A 20,671-nucleotide genomic window follows, 5' to 3' on the forward strand; every position below is an offset into this window, starting at 1 on the left:
AGAAAAATCTGAATTGATAGATTGTTGCTGATCGTTTGGATGTTTTGCTTGTTTTACCAGGTGGTGAAGGTCGGTCTTATCGAGTCAGCTTCTTCTCCAACAGGTGAGTGTCTGGAAACAGTTTTAAACGGACGACACAAACTCATTATATCTGCTGCAGCCGATGGGATTATGTTTTTAATTCCGTTTCGTGTTTTTTTTTTTAAGGAGACACAGAAGAAGGCGTGGCCGTGAGCCTGGCTGTCCCCTCCACGTCTCCCCCCTCCCACGGCTCCCCCACAGGGATGATTAAAGAGGCAGCCACGCCTCCCTCCTCCCCCTCCATGGGCAGCGTCCTGACAGTACAAGGGTAACACTGGCTTCCTCCCTTCTTTCTCTGCTTCTTTTTTTGCTTTTCCTTCATGAAAAAGTCCTTTTGCTTAAGAATCCTTTTTATCTTAACTCTCATTATATCCTCAAATTCTAAAAACTACTACATACAAATATTCCATTTCCATTCAAAATGTTTAGTATTATCAGTTGCAAAATGTGAAAAAAAGTAAGTTCTGAATAGATTTACTTCACTGGTATTAAATTATATATTTATTTATGACCAGGTATTGCTCAGTGTTACTGCATTACACACTGATGGGTACAGTCAACTACAGTTTATGCCTCATATTTCAAGTTTTGCATGTCAAATTGTGACATTTGGAATAACTAGTAGCCGACAGATAAAAGCAGTGCTGTGAAAAGTATTCATTTCCTGGATAAAATGTTTCAATAGTGGTTTGAAACAGATTTAAAAACCCTTTGCAACGTTGTATCTATGTTTGTTCTTTGAGCAAAGAGTTGCATATCTTGCTACTGGCACCAGTGTTGTCAACCAGTGGGAACCAGTTCCGAAAGGCGAGGCGACTCTTTGATACTCCGGTCGTGTTTTCATCTGTTTGTTTCAGTAGTTTTGTTTTCTCTGCAGTCCATCTCTGTAGAGCCAGACAGACCTCAGCTGTGTCTGATCTTATCTTTCTATTTCACTCTCTGCAGAATACATTTGGTGCAAATGTTGCAACGTAATGTAGTTTAGAATCGAAATGAATTGTGTCAGATCAGATGCTGCAAAAGCCACCCTGTCCACTCAGCAGAACTTCTACCTACATTTGTTCTGCTGATATTCAAGACTGGAGAAAACGTCTTAAAGTGTAAACTGTGTGTTTTCATAAACACTTCCTGTCCACAGGAGTCCCAGTATGTCTCACGGCGTGGACGCCATCGGCCTGCAGGTCGACTACTGGCTGGCCTCTCTGGCCGAGAAGCGGCGGGAGGGCGAGCGGCGCGACACGGGCTGCAAGAACACGCTGAAGAGCGCCTTCCGCTCGCTGCAGGTCAGCAGGCTACCAGGAGGGGGCAGCAACGATTCACAGGCCCAGGTCAGCACCATGGCCATGACCGTGGTCACCAAGGAGAAGAACAAGAAAGGTGAGATCAAAAGAGTGGAAACCATCAGACGGGAAATGTTAGAGGAATTATTCATTTCATGTTCCAAGTTCATAATCATGTGAACACATCGTTTCTCTCTCTACCTCTCTTCAGTTCCCACCATCTTCCTGGGAAAGAAGCCAAAGGAGAAGGATGTGGACACCAAGAGCCAGGTCATTGAAGGCATCAGCCGACTCATCTGCTCCGCCAAGCAGCAACAGACCATCCTGAAAGGTGAGCTGAAGGATCGGGACGGTTCTCTACCTCCACGTTCTTAAAGCTATGTTTGCGTTGCACCGTAGTGCAAGCATGCAGAAAGGCGTTTATGCTCAACGCGCTTTGTTTGTTGCATTATTTTCCGAACACACCATAGGGCACACAAACAAAATGTACTGGGAGGAAGCAAAAAGACAACAATAGTATCCAGAAAAACGCAATATTCTCCACAATGAAGAGGAGGGATTGTAATTACCTGTAAAATCATATCTCATATTCAGGGACGACTTTATTGCCTTTGTACAAGCCCTTGTAAAGAAACAAGTCAAGTATTAAATGCATTGTAAAGAAACAAATGTTGAATATCTTGTAAACAATTTGATTTGGCTGCAAAATATTTACTCAAATGGAGATTTTTTTTTTTAAAACCTCCAGTTTCTAAATAATCTGAAATAAATTGTGAAAACCTCAGACGTGTTATTTGTGCTCTTGTCGGCCTTTAGAGCCTTTGCACACATAGCGCAGTATAAACGACGCTTTAAGTGTGTTTATTTCACTGTTCATGGTTGTTTTTTCTGTTCTTGTATTGGTTTTATTTCATCATTCTGTCATTCAGCTGAGGTTTTAATGTGTCCTTTCTGTTTCCCCTCCAGTGTCCATAGACGGCGTGGAGTGGAACGAGGTGAAGTTCTTCCAGCTGGCCGCCCAGTGGCCCACTCACGTCAAATACCTACCTGTCGGACTCTTCGGCTACAGCAAGCCGCCCTCCTAGGGGCGAGCGCCAGCCGACTCCTGTGACCCCGACTTGACCTTCGACTCTCCTCGATCCCGTTAAAACCTTCGCAGAAAGACCCCGCCCCCATAACACCTACAGATCTGACAGACGACGTGGAGTGGCCGGACTTTATTCTTTCTTTAGTTCCGTTAAGGCTACAGTCGTCTAGTTTCTCTTTGGAGAAGAAGAAGAAGAAGAGGAGGAGGAGGAGGAGGGTGGTGTTGGGGTGCGGCGTTGTTACAAGTCACTTTAATGCCCCTTTTAGTGTGTGTTTATGTGTGTGGCGAGTGTGCATGCACACGTGAATGTGTGTGTGTGTGTGTGTGTGTGTGTGTGTGTGTGTGTGTGTGTGTGTGTGTGTGTGTGTGTGTGTGTGTGTGTGTGTGTGTGTGTGTGTGTGTGTGTGTGTGTGTGTGTGTTTACAAAGGGGCCCCACAGCACAAGTTTATTAGCTAACTGCCATTTACGTTTCCGTTCTATGGAATGCAATAGCATGCAACTACTCACCGATTTCAAGCCCTTGAAGTCTGACCCTCAACCTTTGACCCCCATCAAGGTGACCTGACCCAAACGCATACGCTACAAACTTACAGATACACCACTCATGTGCCAGACAACAGTAACTCAACAATAACAATAAAAAATGAACGTAACAGGGCTTCAGTGTTTGCATGAGCCAGTGAAAACACAAAGAGAAGTGTCCTATCCTCACATTATGCAGTCAAATAAAAAAGACTTGCACGTGATGAATATCTCCTCCATACAGCAACAGACGCCCTTTCAAAATAAGACCCATTATTATTGTTTTTATTTCAAGGGCTTCCATATCATTTAAAATGTATTCTCTGTACTAAAATGAGTCATTTGGATGTCTAATGCCAAATGATTCCTTTCAAGAAAAGTCAAAAAAAAAAAAAAAGATACTAATATATTAAAGGGAAGTGTCTCTTTATTAATCGTGCTCTTGTGAAAAATAGTAAAAGCCTTCCCTTTAACCGCTGTTTTGTGATGATTAGTGTCCATTTGTGTGAAGAGTTCAAGGATTTCAGGGCAGGAGCTGCTGTAATGTGCAGTTTTCTGTCTCTTCTTATTTGATATGCCTTACGGAGACACATCTGGGTGTTTGCAGAGTCCAGCTGGTAATATTTGACCCAAGCAGATATGAGACTGGAGGCCTAAACAACAAAATGCATTTTTAGTCCAAAACTTAGCAGCGTTAATGGGAATATGATGGATAAACTCTGCTTTTCCATGAGTATCTGAGAGAGAAAAACACCTGCAATAAAGCACAATGTTGTTGCCAGTTTTCCCCACAATAATCCGTTGTTTATTGGCAACAAAGCATTTTGCTCTTCACTGAAAACAGCAGACCTGGTATAAGAAATTAAGATATTTTTTTTAAAGCATCTCCCGTTTCTCTTCAGACATCTTAATAACCGTCATTTTTATCAGAGAAATTGAAGCGTTTGGGTTAATGTCAGTTACTTTGGCACAGGTCCGCTCCATGCTTTCTCTAGGGTGTCGTGAGGTGACTAGTGAGTGTACAGTAACTGGTAACAAGTGTGTGTGTGTGCGTGTGCGTGTGTGTGTGGTGAAATCAATGTAATGTGGTCAGAAACTTTGAAAAGAAAAAAATAATCACTAAATAAGAGGAATACTTTTTATACCATGTGTCAGAGGGCATGCAAACGGTGCGCGTGTGTGTGTGTGTGTGTGTGTGTGTGTGTGTGTTGGCGCTGGGAGTTGATAACATGGTCATTATCAATATCATTGATAAATGGATTACTTTGTAGCCTGGCACAAGGCGAATTCAGATTTTTCCACCAGTAAAACACTCTGAAAACAAACAAAATCCCAAAATAAAATTCTGTTTTATTGAAACAAGTAGATTGAATATCAACTTTGGTGCACATCCAATAAATATAACCACAACAGTTGCTTTGTAAAAGCTGTTCTAAAAAGCAATGTTTTTTTCAAAATGCAAAGCTCACCAGGCCTCTGCCTTGTGTCACCTACATCGTAACACTTTCCATCTCCAGCAAAGTATTAGAAAACTATTTTTTATTTTTGAAATAGTGTTAATGCCAATGTGTTGATCTAACTGCTGTTTTAGGTTTTTTTTTTCCTGTGTCGATCTTACAGTGTTACAACTCGGCTCATTTCTCACCTGTTACACTGAAGGTTTCACACTGAAGGGTTTTGCTTGTTTGTTCACTCGCTGTTTGGATTCCAGCTCGTCTGTCAACGCTGAACAAACACTCAGTTTTGATGTTGACTGACTAGAAGTACTTCCAAATATTTGAAGGTATCAAATTTTGTTTACATGGGCAGTTTTAAGGCACATGTTGATGTGTCGCTACAATACAACCTGTTGGTGTCAGTCAGTCTGGATACTTTACCAAAACCCAAACAGCCAGTGGGCCTCGTGGAAAAAACCCTTCTGGAAACCTTTCATTTCACTTCACTTGTGTTGCTGAGAACCGGTCAAAGTCCTGACAGACAGTCAGTCTCAAACACAGGCTCAGTTCCTAAATATCAGTGAGTGTTGAGGTGCTATAGTTTGACATCATTTCATTCCAAAAATGCTCTTTTTGTAGAAAAGCAAACATAATTTGATTTTACGAAACTTTGCTAAGAAAAAAAATCTTGGTGCCACTTCAGAATATTTAGAAAGGGTTTATAATTTGCCACTAATGATTTCATTAATGTTAATACATATTTTAGGAATGCATCAAAGTTCAGGATTGAGTTGCTATTTTGCATAATTTTGCATTAGTTTACGACAATATGGTTTATAAAGCTGCACTTAAAAATATGTTTGAATTAAGAATGGGTCAAATTTCCCTCAGGAGTTGGTGGAGACTCAAATTGAGCTAAAATGAGAGTGAATATTGGACATGTTATGAGGAAGACTGTAGTGTAATTAAAATATAATAGTATTCTGGTACAGGATATACTGTGGATGAACTAAGATGTGGCAAACCAAAACTTAATTGACTTTATGCATTATAATATGTGTGTGTTTTAACCTTTTAATGAGGTCATTAGTGACAACTTAGTAAACTTTTTTTAATGATGCTTTATTATGAAAGGGTACCATGTTTTTAAATTTGAAGAAAAAAAAAAGATTTTAAAAAAGAACAATCTGACCAAAATTTTTAAATGGAATGAAATATTGTTTTTTTTTTAACATTAAAATGTGACCATGGAGGGTCAACAATCTTTGTATCTGCTGTTAGGAACAACCTCTACTGAATCAAAAAAATGCTCTTTGCCTTGTAGAAGTGTTAGAAGTCTAATTATTGCTATGATGTGAACTTTTCCTAAATGGTGTTAAGTCCTAGTGTATTGATGCCTCCACAGAGAGGTCAAAGGTCAGCTGACTCCCTCGGCTCCCTGCTCACTCGTTACACCAAACTTGGAAGATATTCTACAGAAAGAGAGGCATTACAAACAAAAAAAATCACTGCCAAAACTAAAATGTAAAGACATGGTGATTATATTCACATAGATTTGTGGGCCGTGAGGTTTGCTGATAACTGAAAACACATCAACAACAAAGTGATCCTTGTTCTAAAGTCGTCATTTCAATGTTTGGAGGAACTTCATCTTCACCACTTCACCTTTCATCGTCCGTCTTTCCCGTCACACTTCCAGTTTACACGTTTCTCCTAAAAGTCTCTTTTAAAAAAGAAAAAACCGCTGGTTGTCATGTGTGTAAGTGTTGAACTTGTTCCTGTGAGTTTTTTACCTGTACCTCTGTTCCTGTGTCGATGTGTGCGTTCTTGTGACGGTGTATCGACGGTTCCTCTAGTCGTGGTTATTGATCAGGAGCTGTTTGGTCGATCAATAATCTCTGTCAGTGATCAGCAGTGTCTTTTCTCTCCACCTTCCTCAGATATACCTCTGATGATGAGAGTCTTCTTCACCAGGCCTCCACAAGCTTAGCTTTCTAAAGTCATCTGAAATGACTGATCGTCCCCATTCACTAAAAGCTTGTATATTTTGCCGAGATCGGGATTTTGCGTATGATCGCAGTAGGTTTCTGCTCAGTGCAGAGCGTCCTAAGCTTGTGGACTTTGTGGAGAGCACATGCCATTGTTTCTTCAGCCGCAGTCTTCAGCTTTTTTGCCTTTTGCCTATAACAATAATAACGAACTATAACGCTTGTACATATCAGATAGTACTTGTTATATTGTATTCTAGTTCTGTTTTTTTCTTCTTTTTCTTAATTTGACATGTTTTGTAGTACTGCTTTTTCATGATTACGTTTGTCAATCAAACTAATGTGGGATGAAGAGTGGAAGTGTTCATTGTTTCATTTGTTTTTTTAAATAAAGATATTCCTGATTTTTAGCTCAGTCTCCTGTTCATTATTTATTTTTAAATAAATAAACGTATGTAGTGTGTTCGTGTGTTTGGAGCTTATATAGCTTCTTTATACTTACTACAAATTGTGGTAAGTTTGCAATGTAAAACACACATTTAATGATGAGTGTTTTCCAAATAAAGATGACCCAAAAAAAAGAGTCATGGAACAATTTGGGTTGCAAGTAGAAATAAAAACGACAATTGACGCCTGTAAACCTGCAGTAAAACATCCCAGACAACATATAATCCTACAGAGCTTATCATGCAGGACCAAAAATACATTGATTTTACTGAAATTGCACCAAATAGTGATACCAAAATCTAATGATTCTTATAGATCAGATGAATAAAAGTGCTTTTTAATTGAGAATTTGGATATAGGTCAACATTGTACTTTAGAGGCTGTAAATAAATAATGTACATGATGCTTGTTTAGCAGGTCAGTGGTACACATTGGGCCTCTCATTGACCTGATGCCCTCTCTGGTGTCTTTGGATGGGGCCTGTACTGACTTCAGGACACAAAGAGTGTTAACACATCAAGATGCTGCACTTCAAGATGCTGCACTTCAACGTACATCCTGTTATGTAAAAAAAAAACTGTTTAATTATGAAGTTAGTTTAATTCACCTTTAGACTATGAGTAATATCATTATTTTTAACGCTAAATCAACCAGCAAAAATCACCTTTAAAACTGGAGATAAAGAAGACACTAGTTTGGAGTGGCACTCTGTCAATACGCATGCGCAGTAATATTTCCCGCCCCGCTTGGAAAATGGCCAACGTGATTCATCTTGATATTTCGCTTCATCTTTGGTTGTTGGATTCTGGGAGAACAGCCATTTTCATTTTATTACTGAATAAAAATGTTTAAGGGGATGAACAGTCACTAACGGCTCATTTAAGCTCATCTTGCTGCCCTCAATTGTCAAGTGACAGCCTGAGTAAGGCAGTAGTTGAAGCAGACGGTATATAATCGTATTAAACTGAACTGAATGGTGTGTGGGGGAGCTATGTCAGTGCGCGTTGTCTCGCTCCAAATATCGCGAGAAGTGTGAAACGAACGCGACAGGTAACCCAACGGGAATTCAAACCACCCAACGGCTGTAAGCTGCCTTCACAGTGACGTCAGAGCTGGGGTAACGTATTTTTTATTATTAATTATTAAAATTATATTTTTTGTATTCATTTATTAGAGTAGTTTCATCATCTGTAATCACCTTTTATTATCGTGTTTGGCAGCGTTAAACAGCGTCCGTTTTTTTTTTTTTTTTTCCCCACTACTCCAACCGGAAGTGAAGCTTTATTTTGAAACACACAAACCGGAAGCTGTGTGTTTTGCAGCGAGGCCGGTCCGTCAGCAGCATCACAACACTGCCGCTTTGTTCGAGGCGCAGAAAGCAACGCACTTGGTCTTCGATGAAGGTAAATATACAAACAGGATGAATACTATTTAAAAGAGCACGAGCACGACATTTAGTTAAAATAGATTAGATTAAAAGCTGTCAAATTAAACGTCACATCCTCAGCGTGGTCCGTCAATGTGTCATCTGCAGACACCATGTGCATAGGTTTATACTTATGAAACAGCTTTTTTTTAAATTGTCCTTAATGCATTTTTATTTGTGCATATGGTAGATGGTGCACATAGAGGACGGTGGCATAATAGCATGTGCATTAGTGTGTGTTGTGTAACATCCTGGTGTGCAGGCCTGTTCTGTTTACAAACAATTCAATGTATTTGCATTGAATGGTGATTATTGTAGGAATCATCTGTTTCTCTCTCTATTGTCGGTCACCTTGATTGATATGCTGCCAAGCCAAACCCACAAACACAGGCCTCGACCATCCACCGGCTCGTTTATTCATCTGTGGCCTAAAATAGTTCCCATTAAATGGGCCTGGATAGGTGACAGCATTCATAAAGGGATGCTTTTATTTTGTACGTTTCACAGCTTCCCCATCTCTGCATTGGATGCATTTGAAGAGAAGTTTGAATAATGGTGCATTGCAGTGTGTGTGTGTGTGAGGCTGATGGGAGGGGGGAGAGCAGGATGAGAGAGAGGGAGAGAGAGAGAGAGGGAAGGAAGGAGGGAGGGAGGGAGCAGGAGAGGAGAACAGGTGCGCCTCCTCCATCAAAGCAGGAAAAGGAGAGAAAGTCACGATGTTGCACAATTGGCTCCCCCTGTCCTGCTGCTGCAAATGGTTTCATTTACAGCCGGTCAGTGTTTAGGCTGACTGCTCAGGAAGTGATTATTTACTGTTCCACAGATCTCTCCGCTTGGCTCTGGCTACACCTGTGAGATGTATGTTGACATACTGATGTGGAACCAAGCATTTAAATACAGCTTTGTTTGTTGTCTTTTTCCGAAAAGGTTAAACTAGGAATAAATGCTGTGTTTATCTGTGAGCTCTGGCTGAAGAAATAAGCAGTGAACGCCTCCTCCAAACAAAAGTACAGCACATGTCGTGCTGTACTTTTGAATGTGTTATTCAAAAGGTTTCAACAACAACAACAACAACATTTCTGAATAATTGTTCCAGTCATTTCTCAAACAAAAATGACTCATTTGTGCTCGTACCACCTTCTCAAATGTGAAGGTTGGCTGCTTTTCTCAGTTTGCTTTTGTCATTGTGAATTTAAAATATGTGGGTTTTAGACTGTTTATCTGACAGAAAGGAACCTGAAGTCTCTTTAGGTTCTGCGATGTTTTTAGAGTTATGGGAAAAAATGTAAGTATTAACTGATAAGGAAAATAATCAGTAGTTGCAGCACTAATCACATAGTCAGTATAAAGATAGTGAGTCAGTGTTTTTCTGGAGACTTAGGCCAGTAAGTGGTTATTAGCATGCACATTCATTGTTTATCATAAACGTGAAACATGAACATTTTTGATTAGAATGCTTTAAATGTGGTCATTAATAAATAGTGACTGATGTGATTTTGTCATTATCACCTCTCTGAACCAATCCCTCTGCAGCTCTGTCGAGTGACAGCGTCTCATTATAATTGGCTTTACTGGCAGCTAATGCGTCAGTTTGAAGCTCAGAGGAATCCTCTTGTATCTGAATGGGCTTCACCTATTCACACACACACGTTGTCACTTTCCAGCTTGTCTAACTACCTGAGTAACATATAATGTAATTATGAAATGGGGAACTATTATTTAGCTGTTTACTTTTTTGTAAATGCAGCCAGAGAAAGAAAGGGAGATCTGCTGGAAAGTTTTTTTTGCAGCAGCAGCAACTTACTTTCTTTCTTATCTGGTCTGTTCTCTCTCGTTGTCTCCCTCACCTCCACATGACCTCAGGGACCAACACATAAAGGATGTGGTTGCACTGAGCAGGTCGTGTGTGAATTGTGAGAATGTCAAGCCGCACATTCAGCTAAACATATGCTGTCCCACTGATTGATAAAACAAACAAAAAAACCCTCCTGGTCATGCTGGTGTTTTATCTTTCTTTTCCTTTCCCCGCAGTGTGTATGAAACCAGGCCAATGTCCGCTATGGTGTATCCACGTGAAGAAGCCCTGGAGCGACTGAGTCAGGATGAGATCGTCCTCAACACCAAGGCCGTCATGCAGGGCCTGGAGACGCTGCGCGGCGAACACGCCCAGCTCCTCAACTCGCTGCTGGACTGCACCCAGCCACCCGCCGCCCAGGAGAAATCTGGGCTGCTTCGCAAGAGCATGGAGGCCATCGAGCTCGGCCTGGGAGAGGCACAGGTGAGAGGCTGCTTTTTTTTTTTTTTTTTTTTTTTTTTTTTGCCGTATGGGATGCTTTTAAGGAAACAAACATACCAAGTACAAGTCAAATGTTCCCCTTTCCCCCCCCCAGGTGATCATCGCCCTGTCCAGCCACCTGAGCGCGGTGGAGTCGGAGAAGCAGAAGCTGCGGGCTCAGGTGCGTCGGCTCTGCCAGGAGAACCAGTGGCTGCGGGACGAGCTGGCGGGAACGCAGCACAAGCTGCAGCGCAGCGAGCAGAGCGTGGCCCAGCTGGAGGAGGAGAAGAAGCACCTGGAGTTCATGAACCAGATCAAGAAGTTCGACGACGACGTCTCGCCCTCGGAGGAGAAGAGCCAGAGCTCCGGGGGCGGAGGAGGTGGAGGAGACACTTCAAAGGACAGTCTGGACGACTTGTTCCCCAACGACGATGACCAGGGACCAGGTATGACATCATCATCATCATCATCATCATCATCAGCGGCAGTTATTAGACCACAGACAGGCCTCAGCTGTGCTTTGGGAGATTATAACAAGATGTTTAATAGACACACAAAGGGTTTATCGTAACGATCATTATCAATTATTCTACAGAGTATTTTCCCTCAAAAAGAGAATTTTAATTTACTGTCATTCAAGACGAAGAAAAGCAGCTAACTCCACATTAGAGAAACTGAAACCAGCAAGTGTTTGTCTTTTTTTGCCTGAAAAGGGACTCAAGCAATCAATTGATTATTATAGGACTTGTAAAAATTGGATTTCTTTTGATGGATTCATCAAATGAGTGAAGTTCCTGTTCATAGTGAATGTATATTTTGAAAGGGATGGATGAATGATTCAGTCTACAAAGGACCCAGTATACTGATGCTGGAGGAGAGTCACCGGAAGTTTGTAGACAGCAGGAAGAGGAGACTATCTGTTGTGTTTTGGGCAGTCAGCCATTTTTGAACACTTGACCTTTTCCTGAAGTGAACTGAATCATTCTGTCTTCCACTCAGTTGTCTTCAGGCCTAGTAAGGCTGCAGAGGCCTGAATGCACAGCAAGAGAATCAATGCTGTTTATTATTATTTCATGTATGCTGTGTCAAAAGAAAATCACTCAGAGGTCAAACTGCAGATAGAAAAAGTCACTTATGCAATGTGATACATTATCCAGCATGCTCAGCTCTTCTCCCCATTAGCCAGCCAGTAAGTGTTCTAGTACTGGCCTTCAATAATTAATAACTCAATTCTCATAAAAGTTTTGTCTTTTCTTTTAGTCAATTGCACATTTAGCCATATAAAACAAAACTGTTTATAAAAGATCTCCTCTTTTCACATCTAATTTGACCTCCTGTATTGTGTTCTTTCTGGACATTTTGTTCTAGTTTTGCTTCATTGGATACTTTTGTAAAAAGTAGCTATTAATGAACTATTTTTACATTATGACATTATGGTCTCTTACAATGTATAAATTGTGGCAGAATAAAGGAGAGGGGGGGAAAAGAGCAGACTTGCCCTTTAAACCTTAATGAGAGGAAAGCAAACCAGAGACACCTGAGAGCAGGGGGGAGGGAAACAGAACATAGCAGCAAGAGTGTTCAAAAAATGTGATGCTATAAGACTTTATCCAGTTTCTGCACAATAATAAAATAGACAAACCTCCTGTTTCTTCTAACAGCTGCCACTATTTCCTTTTCTGTACTGAGTATTTTTTATCCCTCACTCGTTCTCCTTGGATCTGGCATTCAACTTTGTCAACTGTCTTTGTTGGACTTAAATCCAGCACATGGATTTACGTACGTAAGCCATTTGGATTTTGACGAGTAAAGTTAGAAACCAACAGAGAAAAAGGGATAAACGGGTTTAAAGGAGACAAACAGCTGTGAGAGCTGGACAGTTGGGGAAAAAACAACAAGTTGGAGAAGAAAACATTTTCCGTCTGACCGGACATCAAGTCTTTAATCTCCTCCTCTCTGTCCCACAGCCCAGCCCAGCGGAGAGGTGGCGGCCCAGCAGGGAGGCTACGAGATCCCGGCCCGCCTCCGGACGCTCCACAACCTGGTGATCCAGTACGCCTCTCAGGGGAGGTACGAGGTGGCGGTGCCGCTCTGCAAACAGGCCCTGGAGGACCTGGAGAAGACGTCCGGACACGACCACCCAGACGTGGCCACCATGCTCAACATCCTGGCTCTGGTGTACAGGTAAGGGGGATGGAGAGGAGGGTTCCTTCATGAACACTCGGTTGGCGTCGAGACTTTTAACAAAATTCTGCGGTTCTGGTTTTGTTTTCCAGGGATCAGAACAAGTACAAAGAAGCGGCTCACCTCCTGAATGACGCGCTGGCCATCAGGGAGAAGACGCTGGGGAAGGATCATCCAGCTGTGGCCGCAACCCTCAACAACCTGGCTGTGCTGTACGGGAAGAGGGGGAAGTACAAGGAGGCCGAACCTCTCTGCAAGAGAGCGCTGGAGATCAGAGAGAAGGTAAAAACCCACACCAGCAAGATGAAACAAGTCTCCCGTCTAAATAAAGAGGATACATAGTCACGAAAAACTCCTTGTGATTATACGTCTGTCTCCAGGTGTTGGGGAAGTATCACCCGGATGTAGCCAAGCAGCTGAACAACTTGGCCCTGCTGTGTCAGAACCAGGGCAAGTACGACGAGGTGGAGTACTACTACAGACGGGCCCTGGAGATCTACGAGTCCAAACTGGGAGCCGACGACCCCAACGTGGCCAAGACCAAAAATAACCTGGTGGGGGACATGCATTAAGACGTGGCACAAATTTATGAGAGTTTTTAAGTCTTGTTTCCTGCTCTTCTGTACGCTAATCTGAATTTATTTGATAGATAATTCATTATTTTTCGAGTAATACTACTTCAAACACGTGATTTAAACGTCGCCCATGTTGCTTCTCCTCAGGCTACCTGCTACCTGAAGCAGGGGAAGTTCAAAGACGCTGAGTCTCTGTACAAAGAGATCCTGACCAGGGCACACGAGAAGGAGTTTGGATCCGTCAACAGTGAGTAGGGCCATCTGTTCCGTCAGAATATTTGCGCACTTATTGAAAAATATGCACATGACTGTCCTTCTGAGAATCTTTTCCCTTTTTTGGTGAAATTTGGCATGAAGAAGGATTTTTTTTTTTTTTTTTTTTTCATACCGTGCCATTTCCAACTCCCCTGACAGCTGCTGTGTTTCAGGGTTTGTGCTTTGCATTCGGCCACGCCCGCCCCGATCCCTCCCGTCGCCCTCGGTCCTCTCAGCAGATCAGAGGATTATGATTTCGTGCTATCGTAGCGTGCGGAGCGGCTCTGTGTTGATGTTTCCCCCCCCGCTGCTGCTAAGCCTATCGAACCCTTATGTGCTCACGTGCCCGGCCGCAGCAGGAATTTGGCATTGCCCCGGTTTTGATGAAAGACAGTGTTTTTATTTATAGGCAGAGAAGCTTCAGATTGTTCCAGGGATGCTTGTTATCTTCTCTGCAAATCATTTATTTCTTCTTTTCCTCGTTTGTTTGGTTCCTGCTGCAGCTTATTTTCATTGTTGTCTACTCTAACTACTGTTCTCGTATGTCAAATAGCATTTATGTGATCTTTTTGTTGCAGATGACAACAAGCCGATCTGGATGCACGCAGAGGAGAGAGAGGAGAGCAAGGTCAGTCATTCAGGTTGACCTTTTTTTTTTTTTTTTTTTTCCATTGCTGCTGTAGGCTGGCAGGCATCTGATTATGGAAATTAAAAATGAGATTGATGGAGAACAGCCGGCTTTACAAATGACAACAAGGACATTTTTAATAGGCTGTTTTAATATGCTAATGTTTGATACTTGGCTCCTCTTGATATCGGCCTCTTTTCATCTTTCTCTCCCTCTCTTTCCTTTCTCTCCCTCTCTTTCCTTTCTCTGTCTCTCTCTTAAGGGTAAGCGCAAGGACTCTGGCCCGTATGTGGAGTATGGCAGCTGGTATAAGGCCTGCAAAGTGGACAGGTGAGTCAAACATTTATATTCACGGGAATCATTCGAATAATCGGGAAATAGATGCAAATATTTGTTTTTAAATCAATTTTTAAAACTGTTGACCATTTATATGCCAAGATAAATTGTGGACTCATTATATGTCTCCTCTCAGAACGATTGCTATTTTCTATTAACCGTTTCTAAGAAAATGTGCACAAGTCCATCCATGTGTAATACAAGCTAATTGTTATTCATTCTTACATGGTTTTGTAAGAACACAAAGACCATAAAAGCAACACATCAAATACAATTACATCAAATATTAACAATCTTTGGCTTGTGCAGATGTACTGCAGTGAGTACTTAAACTGTTTCAGTACACATAAAATAGAAATCCAGTCTTCATGAAATGCATTGTAAATACTGAGATCGAAAAATCAAAAAGTGTCATCAGTGCCTTTAGTATTGCAGTGTACCCTGGGAGACCGTTAAATATTGTTTTCTGTATCATATTAAGGAAGTCACAGAAGGACAAATCTACCAGTTTCTCCCAGTTTTGTCTCAGGGAATAAAAAAAAAGAAACAATGTGAAACAAAGTCACACTGATAAAGCAGACTTCAGGGTCATCAGGTCCTTAAAGCAACATTTAGAGTTTTCTTACCTCACTCAAAATGCACACTGGACAAAATGTTGTTCTAATAAAGGCAGCAGACTCTGCAAACTGATTTTAGTCTAACCTTGGCTGTGGTTTGTCTCTACTGTGTATCACAATAGAAATCCCCCGAAACCTTATATGACTCATTCTCCATGTGTTACTCAAAGTGAATAGAACTAAGACTAATTTAGTTGAGAAATACCTTATCTTAAAATGTGGTTACACACATTTAAAATAGTAAATAAAAACATAAAATATGTTTGTTTTTTTTTCTCTCTTTTTTGCAGCCCCACCGTGAACACAACCCTCAAAAGCCTGGGAGCTTTGTACCGTCGCCAGGGCAAACTAGAGGCGGCAGAAACTCTGGAGGAGTGCGCCAGCAAGTCACGTAAACAGGTGCTGAACAAACACTCTGCCTGCTGCATGAAGGGGTTGAATTACTCTCATTAGATTAGTGTTCGGGGCTCTTTTCAGCGGCGCGGGCAGTTAAGAGGCCTGATTAGTTCAACAGGCATTCCAGCTGTGATTTATTAGCCCGTAAACTATGAATTAAAGATCAGTAGTGAAGCTAATGTGTCTGCGTTGTAGATATGCTGTGTGAGCTATTGTGAAAAAGCTGTTATTTTCCTTTCAATCCCTTTTTAATCAGTCTTCTCCAATCTTTGTTTTTCTTTGTCTCTTTGTGTGTGTCCTCTCTCTTTCTCTCTCTCTTCCACTTCAGGGTATCGATGCCATTAACCAGAGTAAGGTGGTGGAGCTGCTGAAGGACGGGGGAGCCGGAGGGGGAGACAGACGACACAGCAGGGAGGGAAGTAACGGACCAGGGGGACAGCGGGGGGAGAGCGAGGGCGACGACCCTGCTGAGTGGAACGGGGTCAGTAAACGGACACCAATTCATTACACCACTAATGGAAGTATTAATAAGTTCATCGTGTGCAATACAGTAGGTCAACACCGCTTCGCACACACGGCTGTTTAAGACGTATTAATAATGTAATTCCATAAAGACTTGTTTCCAAAGCAAATGTCTCTCAGTAGGGCACCTTAGCTCGTCTCTGTGATTAAACACGAGAAGGGAGTCCAGTCTTTGTGGTCTGATGCTCCGTAGCAGGAAATCTTCTTAATATTTAATGTCTCCAGTAAATGCTGACTTGTTTTTTTTTTTTTTTTTTTTCTTCGTTTCATGTTTCCTCAGGACGGCAACGGGTCTCTGCGTCGCAGCGGCTCCTTCGGGAAGATTCGTGACGCCCTGAGGAGGAGCAGCGAGATGCTGGTGAAGAAGCTGCAGGGGAGCGGACCTCAAGAACCCCGCAACCCAGGGTAAGATAACGTGTGTGTGTGTGTGTGTGTGTGTGTGTGTGTGTGTGTGTGTGTGTGTTTATGTAGTTATGATTATTGTTAGTCTTGCTGTAGGTGTAGGGCTGCAACTAATGATTTTCATTGTATTAATAATCATGTTTCCGTTCATTAAATAAATAAGGTAACGTCTTCAAATTGCACCTTTTGTCCGACCAACAGTCCAAAACAAAAATACATTTTACTTACTCTAAGAACAGTTTGGCAAAACCATTATTATCACAAGGTCAACCTTTCTAGACCTCATCCATCAGCCAACGAAGGCATTCTTGCTTGATATATGAAGATTGATTATTAAAGTTTTTGTCATTACACCTTTTGTTGTGAGTGAAAGAATTTACCGATAAAAATGTGTTTCTATTAAAGTCATGTGTCGTGTGTTGAAATCAATTATAATTGGCCCTCTCAAGCTTACACACTTTTTCATCCTTAAAGCTACAGTAAAAGAGAAATAAATCATTTTTATATGAGGTATGTCTGAATAAATATGTCATATAAAGATTTGAATTAATTAGGACAGGAATTTAAATGTTAGTTTGTCATATTTGATTTGATAAATGTAAAAGCCTTGTGTTTAAGATTTGTCTTGAATATATGTGTGTATATATATATATTTATATGATATGCTGTTAATGCGTTTTTAATGGTTTGATTGTGTTGTTTTGCTCAGAATGAAGAGAGCAAGCTCCCTCAACTTCCTCAACAAGAGCACTGAGGAGACCACACAGGTATTAATATTATTATTATTATTTTTCAATACTTTTCTAACGCAGAGCACTTGATTTAAGTAGCCCTGTGCAGTATGAATTTCATTTGGTAAACACTTCCATACTTCAATGTATTTCCAAAAGGTATATTGTTTTATCTGTTTTGTAATAATCCAGTGATTTTTGAATTCCTGACAAAGGATTGCTGACCAATTCAAATCTCACACAATATATGATCCAACCAACAGTAGTTTTAACATTAACTGGTCTTTTTTTTAGGACACAAATCCCGGACTCTCGGACTGCAGGGGACTGAGCGCCAGCAACGTGGACCTATCCAGACGCAGCTCCCTGATTGGCTAGTCCGAGACAGGAGGTGGGACTCAGGAGACACAAAGCGGCCCGGCGAGGAGAGGCTGTCTGCAGCTCGGTTTGATTCAACAAAACACAATTAGAGCTCAAAGCAAGATCAAACATTTGCACTTGCAGCATATTTTTTAAAGAACTCTGGGGGAAAAAAAATAAAATAAAAATTGCCACGCTAAACGTCATCCTGTAAAACACGGCCACCGTCGCCACCGCCTCGCTGTACAAACCGCTGCCATCAATCACAAAAGAGAATATTTAGATACACATTAATCAGCATGCTGCTTACTAGAACGTGGAATGTCTGCACCTGAACGCCTCGTGTTTTTGACTCATAGCTCCGTAGCAAAGCGTCGTAATCCACATCGTGATGAGTCCGTTTCCTCGAATATACACCATGTGCAGACACTCAACCTTAGGTAGGCTAAATGTACTCCGGTTTCAGTTCAGAGAGCTTTGCACTCTGTATATTTCACCAGTAGCATGAAGTATTTACTGATGCTGAAGGCCCATCGACTGCATATCACAGATGGTTAAAAAAAATGGTACGATCCGCTTTGATTTTAACAGGGAGAGCAGAGGCATAAAAGAGAATAAGTATTCTTTGGGGATTTTCAAAAAAACATTAGCACTAACCATTTAAACCTCACTTCTTGCCTTCTTGTTTTTTTTATGTATATACAGTTTTAAATTATTCGATATTTCATTCTTTGTATATAGTGCACTTTTGTTTCTTTTTTCTGTTTACACTATCGGGTTAAAGAAGGTCTCAGTTGGAGAAAATACTACTGATCTGAAAGGGGAGGACGGGGAAAAAAGGAAAGGAAGAGAGGGAGTAAAAGAAGGAAAGATGGTAGGGAATATTGAAATGGATGTCAATGAAAAAGTTTGAAAATGCTGATGAATTTAGTACCTCAATTTCCTAATTCTGCTGTCATTTTGAACAATGTTTCAGTCCAAAATGGAATAATGCACTTTGAGCGTGACAATAGTACGGTAGTTTCCACTGCGTCCTCTACTGATCAAGATCATCATTTTCAAATTTGTTTTTTGGTCGTTCTTTTGAGAAACAAAAATGAAAAAGGGTCAGAAAGTTTATTTGAAATTTTAAATAACAAATAAACCTCAAACCCTACTAAATACTACCTACTGTATGTGGTACAACCCGGAAGTAAAATGAAACACAACAATCGTTACTTTCAGGTACCTTTTCCTCACGTGGGATTTCCAGGCTTACAGCCATAAGTCTGAATGTTATGAAGGAAAATTAAAAATGTGAAAGAGAGATTTAAATTCCATTTGTTTACAATCATTAAATCAGGATATTCAAGGAATCATCAACACTCATTAAGAATATGAGTAACTATCTTATCTTATCAAAGCCGATGCAGTGCATCAGCTGCAATATGTTTACTTTCATTAACGGGATTTCTCTTGTGAATTTGTTTCTTCCTTCATTTACTGTTGCTGTATATGTAACATTTTGTATGAAACGATGCTCAGTGGGACGTTTTCAATGCTGACCAGGATGGACGTCATCAGTCGTAATCAAACAATCGTAGAAACCTGACTGTCGGACATCCGTTGAATTTCTTTGTTTTTTCCTGTTTTGGATCTGAGCTTTTATTTTGAAAGTACTGAACACTGATTATTTGAATGTTAGATTTCATGTCGATTGTAGGGTCTGGTGACATTTACACTGGATCTGTTTTTTTTGTTTGTTTGTTGTTGTGCTGTTTGCAAACTCCACCAAAATATGACCAGTACCAAGAGAACTGTCCACAGAATGTACACGTCTTATTATGAGAAGTCAAAAACGGGCTCGCCATCACTTCTTCACCTGTGATCAGATCGTCAAGAAATCTTTTTTTTTTTTTTTTTTTTGGCTTTATTTGTATGTTTTCCATCTCAACAATTATCTAATACAAGAAAGCCAAAAAACAACTTTTGTTCTTGACAACTTGAGTTTAATTTCAAAGAATGTTTGTGATGAAGGCCTTTTGTCAACGACGGTGCATGTACACCATCACCATACACCTAAAAAAACCTTATGTCACCCTTTCGATGAAATCCCCTTTCGATGAAGTGACATCACCGAGTCTGAAAAAGTGCTAACTATTCTATCAGCTTCTGAATGTGCGAGGTGGAGCAGGGTTTGGATCATAATGAAGGAAAGGAGGAGTAAAGGAAGTGTGTGCGTTTAAAGCAGGAAGGAGTCGGTGTTCCTAAAGAAGTCATGGGAAGTGTTTTGGAAAAGACGTTGCGGGAGGAGAAGTGCTTTAAATGTCGTTCGCAGCAAATAATGTACAGAATTATCCGTGTATACGACCTTTATATGTAAACTGTATGTCACTTGTTCACATAATGATGATAGGAATTCCTTTAATCACACACGCAATGTCGACACCACGTAGCTGTGTACAGAAGTTAGTGCAACACTGATTTGTAGTTTAAAAAAAACTCATACACACAATACTGTAGGACCAATACTAAGCATCCTTTAGTGTATTAATTATTGCTTAGTTTCAGGAATGTCTCCACTATCTCTGACTATTAATCACAAACTCCGTAAATATATGAACATTAATACAATAATGTTGCTCATTAAAACAGCTGAGAGGGAAAAAAATACAAAACTGCTACTGGTTTGATCCAAAGCTTCAAAGACAAATCAGATCTTCTGTTTCTCACGATGTCCAGATATTTAAGGAGATCAGCTCAGAGCCACGGATGGTAAATGTTCTAAGGGATGAAGGCCTTGTATATGTGTGGGGACGCTTTATTCCAGCTCCTGTATTGTTGGGGAGTTGAAGGATCTTATTGTGAAGGGGCCAACCTCAATGTGTATTTTATCAAAGGTTCAATAAATACAAACTCCACTTTTCAAACTGATTCTGTGTCTCTTGTACATTTTCATCCCTGCTGTCAGAAACTGTAGAGAAGGTGTTGACCTTTTTTTGAAAGTGTCTATGCATGTATGTGTGTGTGTGTGTGTGTGTGAAACGTTTCACAGCTAACGCCTGGTGTGGTGTTAACCGTAAGCTGCACCATCACAGAGGTGAGTCTCCGTCTGTGACTTCCTGTTTTATCGACAGCCGAGC

The 20,671-nt window shown here is 40.9% G+C and overlaps 2 protein-coding genes across 2 annotated transcripts in view; both read left to right on the plus strand.

Moving 5' to 3' along the window:
* Nucleotides 1–2,752, plus strand: part of LOC129093126 (phosphofurin acidic cluster sorting protein 1-like) — a 56,953-nt gene extending 54,201 nt beyond the window's left edge. The window contains exons 20-24 of the mRNA XM_054601041.1: nucleotides 61–103; nucleotides 208–349; nucleotides 1,220–1,458; nucleotides 1,573–1,692; nucleotides 2,328–2,752. Of these exons, the coding sequence (XP_054457016.1) occupies nucleotides 61–103; nucleotides 208–349; nucleotides 1,220–1,458; nucleotides 1,573–1,692; nucleotides 2,328–2,446 (663 nt within the window). The 3' untranslated portion in view covers nucleotides 2,447–2,752. The remainder of the gene's footprint in view (nucleotides 1–60; nucleotides 104–207; nucleotides 350–1,219; nucleotides 1,459–1,572; nucleotides 1,693–2,327) is intronic.
* Nucleotides 2,753–8,162: 5,410 nt separating this feature from the next.
* klc2 (kinesin light chain 2) lies at nucleotides 8,163–20,444 on the plus strand. The gene is made up of 14 exons (XM_054600914.1): nucleotides 8,163–8,245; nucleotides 10,300–10,546; nucleotides 10,659–10,989; nucleotides 12,511–12,727; nucleotides 12,820–13,009; nucleotides 13,108–13,281; nucleotides 13,450–13,549; nucleotides 14,136–14,185; nucleotides 14,448–14,515; nucleotides 15,429–15,537; nucleotides 15,863–16,015; nucleotides 16,337–16,461; nucleotides 17,168–17,225; nucleotides 17,484–20,444. Exons 2-14 carry the CDS (start codon nucleotides 10,319–10,321, stop codon nucleotides 17,565–17,567), a joined length of 1,887 nt encoding a protein of 628 aa, XP_054456889.1. The 5' UTR covers nucleotides 8,163–8,245; nucleotides 10,300–10,318; the 3' UTR covers nucleotides 17,568–20,444.
* Nucleotides 20,445–20,671: the final 227 nt, after the last annotated feature.

The sequence above is a fragment of the Anoplopoma fimbria genome, chromosome 7 (assembly GCF_027596085.1).
Source record: "Anoplopoma fimbria isolate UVic2021 breed Golden Eagle Sablefish chromosome 7, Afim_UVic_2022, whole genome shotgun sequence".
NCBI lineage: Eukaryota > Metazoa > Chordata > Actinopteri > Perciformes > Anoplopomatidae > Anoplopoma > Anoplopoma fimbria.

Coding starts and splice junctions, on each gene's coding strand:
- klc2 (XM_054600914.1), top strand. CDS start 10,319: ATGTCCGCTATGGTGTATCCACGTGAAGAAGCCCTGGAGCGACTGAGT. Junction 14,186..14,447: donor AGGAGAGAGAGGAGAGCAAG/GTCAGTCATTCA, acceptor CTCTCTCTTAAG/GGTAAGCGCAAGGACTCTGG. Junction 15,538..15,862: donor CCAGCAAGTCACGTAAACAG/GTGCTGAACAAA, acceptor CTTCCACTTCAG/GGTATCGATGCCATTAACCA.